Below are 7,371 nucleotides of genomic sequence, written 5' to 3' on the forward strand. Positions count from 1 at the left end.
AGTTAAAAGAACAAAACATTTCTAGACATGTTTTTATTTACTTTGTGGGTCAGTGGAGCAGATCTGCCATCCTTGTTACAATACCAGTACTCTGCCTAATATTATGGGCCTTAGCAAAGGGGGACATTTTTGCCCCCCTGTGCCACTGATTGTGGACCCAGGGCAGTGAGAACTGACATAGATAGCCTGTGTACCCATTCTGAAAAGTTAAAAAGTTAAAACATTTTTATTGAACTGAATTGAAGGCAAAAATAGTTCTGATTTTTTTTCATTGTTTTGCAAATGCTTGCTACTTTAAATTCATAATACTTTAATTTTAATTTACTTATTAGGCATCTTGTGTACAAGGCAGACATGTAAAAGACAAGCACAGCAGGAATAGAATAAACTGTAAAATTGTATGAATATGATTGGTAAATTGGCAGATACTTGCTCTGTTTAAAGCTTCCCTTAGTGCAAGGATAATGCGATGCTTAAGATTGCCATGAATATTCTTTCCTACTGTCTGAATAGATAGAGGTAAAGTTGTTTTCTGGGGCATATTCACAATGGATTGGACACCAGATGGTGCTATATTTCTTTAATTGGAGCCTGTCATTTTGTGTCACAAGATACATTATCATCAGTTCAAAAATTGAATTTAACTAGACAAATGCATAATTTCAGATATAAAACTGGTGAAAATGGATTATATCATAAATGGTTAGTTTTCATATTATATAACAAAGTATGGTGTATTGCAAAAATATATTGTCAACTTGACTTATAAGTACCTAATGTAGAACATAAGAAAAGAGATACCAAAAGACCCCTGTGAGGAATGTGGTAATTGAAGTGCCAGTACTATCACCAAGGTAATCAAGGCATGCTGAACAAAGGGATACCCAAGGCATGGGACCAGATTCTGACCAAAGACTGGGATTTGTGTGCTTATGGTAATCAACCTATAAGGCTGTTGTCAGAAATAAATGATTATGCCTTCTCTTATGTTGGTCAAGAAGTGATGGTGAAAAGCCTGCATTTTGGTGAAAATGATTTCCCTTGTCCCTAATCGTATATTAAAAAATTCTTTGCTTTGTCCATTTGGAAGGAATGTACAGACAGCGCCAATAAGGCAGACAAGTTTCCCTGCCTCTCCCAAGATAAAAGACAGATAAACAAATGCTTTCCTGTTTGACGTGAATTGAAATGTGTGAATGGTTTTCTTCTTGTCTACAATATCAAAAGAAGTTTTATTTGTGAATGAAAATAGATACGATCAGTGATGACAGAATGAAGGTATTCCATAAAGAAATCTCCCAATCCATAGTTAGTTCCCCAAAGGAAAGTCAATGATATATTGTAAATTTCTAAAATGCTAGAATACTAAGCTGGAAGTGCAGTTAAATTAGTGCTCACCAGTGTGGAGAGTTGGGTGTTCTGTGCTTCTGTAAGTATCATGAGTTGAAGAGGCAAATGCGAATGATTGAAACTGGAGTCAATATGTCGTGCAAGGAACAGTTCTATTAGAATATTGAAAATGGAGGGAAGGGAAAGTGATGTTTGATGCTGGCATCATATTAAAGGTGGTGAAATTGTGGCAGAATCATTTATCGAATGTATAACTAGTAGAAAGAAAGCTGAAGATGAGGGAGGGGTGAGAGAAAAATTTGAAAACCACAGTAACTATCTAGATATTTTAATTTTAATCTTGCTTTCAATGGGGAAAGCCAAGTTGAACCAAATATAAAGATCATCATTGAAACTTCAAAAAGAACTGGAGACCCAGTCAGTCTGAAATAAAAACAATATGCTGGAAACACTCAACAGGCGTGGGAGCATCTGGAAAGAGAAACAAATGAGGTGCAGAACCCTTCATTAGAATGCCAGTATTAGTAAAGAGTTGGTAAAGATAATATTTTATGCTGTTCTGTTGTAATTGTATATTTACATATAATTGACACAAAACTAATAGAAATAAATTATGCCTATCAGCATCCCCAAAAAAATTGGATATGATTACTATATAACACAATGTACTAATTTTGATGGGGAAGATTCTGATTTCAGTGAAGTAATTGTTTTGTTCAAAGTAATATGAGCAACCACTTTCTTTGACAGCAGCAGACGGTAGAAGGTCTTTGCAGAGAGTCAACCCCTGTAACGCTGCCAGGCCAGGCAATATCCCAGGCTGAGTACTTGGAGTGTGCACCCCAGCTCACTGTCTTCGGAGATATCTTCAATACTTCACTCATCCAGGCTGCTATCCCCACATGTTTCAAACCAGCCACCTTCATCACTGTACCAAAGAACTCTCGAATCTTCAGAGCAAAATGACTGACACCAATCAAGATGAAGTGCTTTGAATGGCTGGTAATGGCACACATCAAAACTTCCATTCCTGCCACATTGGACACTCACTGATATGCTTATGGACAAAACTGCTGAAACAACCTACAGAGAAGAGATGGAAGAGCTCAAGGCCTGGTGCCAGGCAAATAACCTGTTCCTCAAAGTCAACAAGTCAAGGGAGATGGTTATTGACTTCAGGAGATCCTGTACCGCTCACACCCCTCTACATTAACGGCATAGAAGTGGAAACGGTGGTTTCAATCTCCTGGGAGCACACATCTTGCACAGCCTCTCATGGTCCCAGAACACATCCTGCACAATCAGGAAAGCTCACGTATGCCTCTGATTTCTAAGGATGCTGAAGAGAGCTGGATTATGCATATCGATACTCATGACCTACAGATGCACAGTACAGAGTATTCTAACATGCTGCATCATTGCCTGGTACAGAAACTGCACTGTTATAGGCACGAACGCTATACAACGGGTTGTCAAAACTGCCCAACACATCAACTGGCCCAGCTTATCCACCAGCAAGGACATATCTACAGAAAGGTGCCAGGAAAAGGCCAACCGTATTATGAAGGATCCCATCCATCCTGCACATGCACGAGGAAATCTGCAGATGCTGGAAATTCAAACACCAACACACATAAAATGCTGGTGGAACACAGCAGGTCAGGCAGCATCAATAGGGAGAAGTGCTGTCGACGTTTCGGGGAAGGGTCTCGGCCCGAAACGTCAACAGCGCTTCTCCCTATAGATGCTGCCTTGCCAGCTGTGTTCTGCCAGCATTTTGTGTGTGTTGTCATCCTGCTCATGGACTGTTTGTCCCACTTCATCAGGGAGGAGGCTACATACTGTAGCATTCATGCCAGTACCACCAGACTCAGAGACAGTGACATTCCTCAAGCAGTGAGACTGTTGAACACTTTCACTCACTAATCCACCCTACCATCACTACTTTATCATTTCCTGTCACAAGTCATCTTATGTACAGATACTCCTACACCTAGTGTCACTTCATGGACGTACAATTTATGTGAATAAGCCATTTTATGTATATATATTTGTGGTTTTTAAAAATTATGTTCTTTATCTTACTGTGATTTTTTTTATATTCTGCATCGAATACAGAGAAATGATTGTTGTTCTCCTTTATACTTGTGTATTAGAAATGGCATTAAACTATTTTGAATGATTGGTTTAACTATGTATGTGATAAATAGAATTACGATCGTAGAGGTGAGATGCTGGCGACAAACAATTTTGAAACGAGGAAAGTGAATAGTTTGCTTTGTGTTTAGTTATCTTAGCACCATTATCAATTGTGGAGCAATGCTAAGTTTTAGTGTTATATTTGATCAACCTTGCATGGCTGATTTTCATTCAAATGCAAATTATTATGACCCTTCAATTTGGTCACATTTGCCTGAGTACAATAAATTTACATCTTAATCTATTTAAAGTATATTATCCATTGCATCTTCTTAATTTGATTGCTAAAATTACATTTCGTCAGTGAAAGATTAATTTGTTGAATCATTAAATTTATAATTATATTGCTATAGACTAATCTCCTTTATGTGAAAATTGCTATCAAAATGCAGCAGTGCCTGCACTCAACTCTTTATTAATAAAATAAATTATTTTTTTAACAAAGTATCTGAAATTACAAGTTATTTTTAGGTTCAAACACTGTTATCAAAGTAATTAACAAAATTTGGGCTTAATGTACAAGGACTTGAGTTATTAGCCAACTGATAAAAAGGACCTGTATGTTTTGGATAATGAAGCAAAGGGTAAATGTTGCATATAGAGATAGCTAAGCATCAAACGTTGGCAGACTCGGTCTTACGGGTGGATTATTGAAAGAGTAATCTTGGGCTTGATTCTTTTTTACACAACACAAATAATAGCATTATGTGATTGTAAATTCAAGTGGGCAACAATAAATATCAGAGAAGTACTGTTTAAATGTATTGAAGGCTACAGAAAGGTTGAGAGAGATGGGGAGGCCTAAGTTATGTAAAATGTTAATTCTTGTGCTGATTATTTTATTTTTGAGCACGTAACATTTTACTTATGCAATATTTACTTGTCATTAAAGTGATATAATTGTTGATATTTAATAGTAAACAGTAACATATCAGGAGCATTACAGATTTACCAGTACTGTTCTTTTGGTATTCACTTTTCAATTTCAGGACTGTGTCACTATTCCAGCCTTCAAGAACTACCTACTAAAGAGTACAGCAACATGTTCACAATGAATAGTAACATTAGATCACTTAATAATTCAGATATGAGTTTGAATGAGCACACTATGTAAAGAATTGAAAAAAATCAACCTTAACTGCAAATGCAAACTCAATAAAAATGATTTTAAATCATTCAACCCATTGGAACAACTAGAGGGCGTAAATTTAGAATAAATCCAAAGCATAAAATGGAAAGGTGGAAGGAATGTTTTCACAGAAAATCGAATATATTACCATAAGTGACTATTCAATTGATTTGATCATACAGTATGCAAGAAGAGATTAAACTAAATACTCAAAAATTAAATGAGATGTTTGAGAAAATACTGTAGTGCTAACTTGGAGTTAATATATATTTGTCTAGTTCCCAATCTGTGCTATAAAAGTTAAAGGACATTGGTATTGATAAATCTAGTTGAACATCAGGATCTTTGCAAAATTAAGTTTCAACTGATTTCCTTATCAGGATTCCTGGCAATACATCAACTTATGTCTTTGCTGACTGTTATAGCTTTAACTAAGGCAGTTTTGATGGTTCAGTTCTTCCTTCATACCATTCCTGAGCTCTGAGGGTGGTAGGTTTCATGAAATTGTTGTTGAATCCCTAACATCTTCCATGTTTCCTTCATCACTTTCCTTGTGAAATATGCTCCTTGATCCTGGTCCACCAGGCTGGACCTCCCCATCTGGGGAGGATTTCCCGAGCTAAAGTCCTTGCTGCTATGCTGCTGGTACAATCTGGTTGGGGAAAGCCTCTACCCACTGAGTGAAGTGATCAATAATAACCAGACAGTAGCTTTATCCTGCTTACTAGCAGGTGCCCCTTGAAGATGATCTGGATGTTTTCCCAGGTCCCCCTCAGCTATGGCTAGTTTTCTAGCCACACCTTTATTTCCCCACCAGTGTTATATTGGGCACAAATGATCCATCTCCAACAAAATTTCTCAAAGTCCCTGCCCATCTCTGGCCACAAGCAAGACTACTGGAGGGTTGTAACCATATTATGCCTTCCCAGATGAACTGTCCTGTGATATAACTTTCAGCAGTGTCTGCCTAATGCATGCTAGGGCTACAGCTACTCCTTCCCCTTTTGTCCAGTTAGCATCTGGTTCCTCTTTTGTTCCTCCACTTCTCCTCAGCCTTTTCTTCTCTACACCCCGTATAGTTTTACTAGGTTGACTTCAGTAGGTTGTCCTTCCGCGCTAGCAATTTCTTTTGACTCATATTCTTCTGCTGCTCTTTTTGCCCTGAGCTCTGCCTATTCATTCCCTTTCTGCTCTTACTTTCCATTTTCTAGTGAGCCTTTAATCACTGCTACCTCTGCAGGCAACTTCACTGCGAGCAGTTCTGGTCTTAGATGCCCATGCTGAATAGCTGCACCTTTAGTGCCCTCTTCGTGCCCATGCTATCAGCTAATCATTCACCACCCGAAAGGCGTACCTGCTGCCTGTGTATCTGCTCCCTCTGCCATTTATTAAAGCCACTAGTTCTGCTGCCAGAGCTGCGTATGCTCCTGCAGCTAATCCCTCTCCTGTCACTGTCACCACAGCCCATCCAGTCCTTACTTTCCTATCTATGAAACTTCTGGACCCATTTGTAAATATTTCCTCTACTACCCCTTCCAGTGGTGTTTTCTTTACACCAGTATCCATCTCCTCCTCTTTTTCCAGTTGGCATGCATGAGTCTCACCCTCTGTTTGGATGTACCTGTGGGCTTCACGCCAGTGTCGCACTATTGTTACTGATTTGTCTTTGGGGATGAGAACTGACTCCCAAGCTGTCGGCCACCTGTCTGTGACTGCTCTCAGCCCCCCTGTATTCAGAAAATCTACTATGCCGTGTGGAGGGTGTAATATGAGCTGCCCCATCATTACTGCAGGCTCAGAATCCCACTCAGCCAAACTCTGCAACACACCAGGGCAGTCCTGCTTACCTCTTGCAGGGGGCTGTTTTGTTGCATAGTATGCTACTGGTCTCTTTGTGTCCCCATGGTCCTGAGGCACTGGATTGTAGTATCCTTCCTCACTGCTGTAGTCTTTGCTTCTCCAGAGGGAGCTTCCCTCCTTTGATTGAAGCCTATGCTGTGTATTGGGGCCACCAGTGCTGCAAATTCTGGCATCTGCTGCTGGGCTGCCCACAGTGGGATAGCATTGTGATGCTGTCATATTGAGTGCAGCGTAATCGTTGGTCAACCAGTAGGATCCATCTGGCTTCCTTACTGGTCACATGGATGAGTTGTTTCAATTCCTTTACTATACTGTGAACAGCTAGCTACCAGTGTATCACTCAGTATGGGGTATTGTCTATGGGGTTTGTGCAGTGCCCCTTCTATTTTAATTGAGTCAATTCTGCCCACAGACTTGTTTGTGTCTGGCCCATACCCTTGGGAACTGCTGATAGAGTAGCCCATACATACCTTCCTTGCTCCTGTCTCTGCTTGTCAGAGCTGCTGCAGCTACATGGGCCACGTTGTAAACTCTGGAGGTTGTACATGTTTGCTTACCCTGACTTGTCCATCTAATTTCTCCCTCCTGAATCTATGATGGCACTTGCCTTGCCTAATACAACTATTCCCAGAATGGTACTCTCATTGTTTGGACAGACTCAGAAATGAACTGGGAGATGCTCTTCCCCAATTTCAAAAACTAGAGGTTCACGCTTGTTCTGCTCTCATTGTCTTGCCCCTACAGCTGTAATATAGATAGACTTTCTGGTTGTTAGTAAGGGCAGGTCAGTTATTGATGCTGATGCCGTGTGTCCACTAACATTGTTGGCCCGC

General features: G+C 39.8%; 1 protein-coding gene across 3 annotated transcripts in view; it reads left to right on the forward strand.

Moving 5' to 3' along the window:
- Positions 1 to 3,962, forward strand: part of LOC132380094 (SEC14-like protein 1) — a 59,719-nt gene extending 55,757 nt beyond the window's left edge. For 2 of the 3 annotated variants that reach the window (XM_059948645.1, XM_059948642.1), the window contains exon 17: positions 2,101 to 3,962. In XM_059948645.1, the coding sequence (XP_059804628.1) occupies positions 2,101 to 2,113 (13 nt within the window). In that variant the 3' untranslated portion in view covers positions 2,114 to 3,962. The remainder of the gene's footprint in view (positions 1 to 2,100) is intronic. The other variant, XM_059948643.1, reaches the window with a different exon arrangement.
- The last annotated feature ends 3,409 nt before the right edge of the window (positions 3,963 to 7,371 follow it).

Source organism: Hypanus sabinus, chromosome 23, assembly GCF_030144855.1.
Source record: "Hypanus sabinus isolate sHypSab1 chromosome 23, sHypSab1.hap1, whole genome shotgun sequence".
Classification (NCBI taxonomy): Eukaryota; Metazoa; Chordata; class Chondrichthyes; order Myliobatiformes; family Dasyatidae; genus Hypanus; species Hypanus sabinus.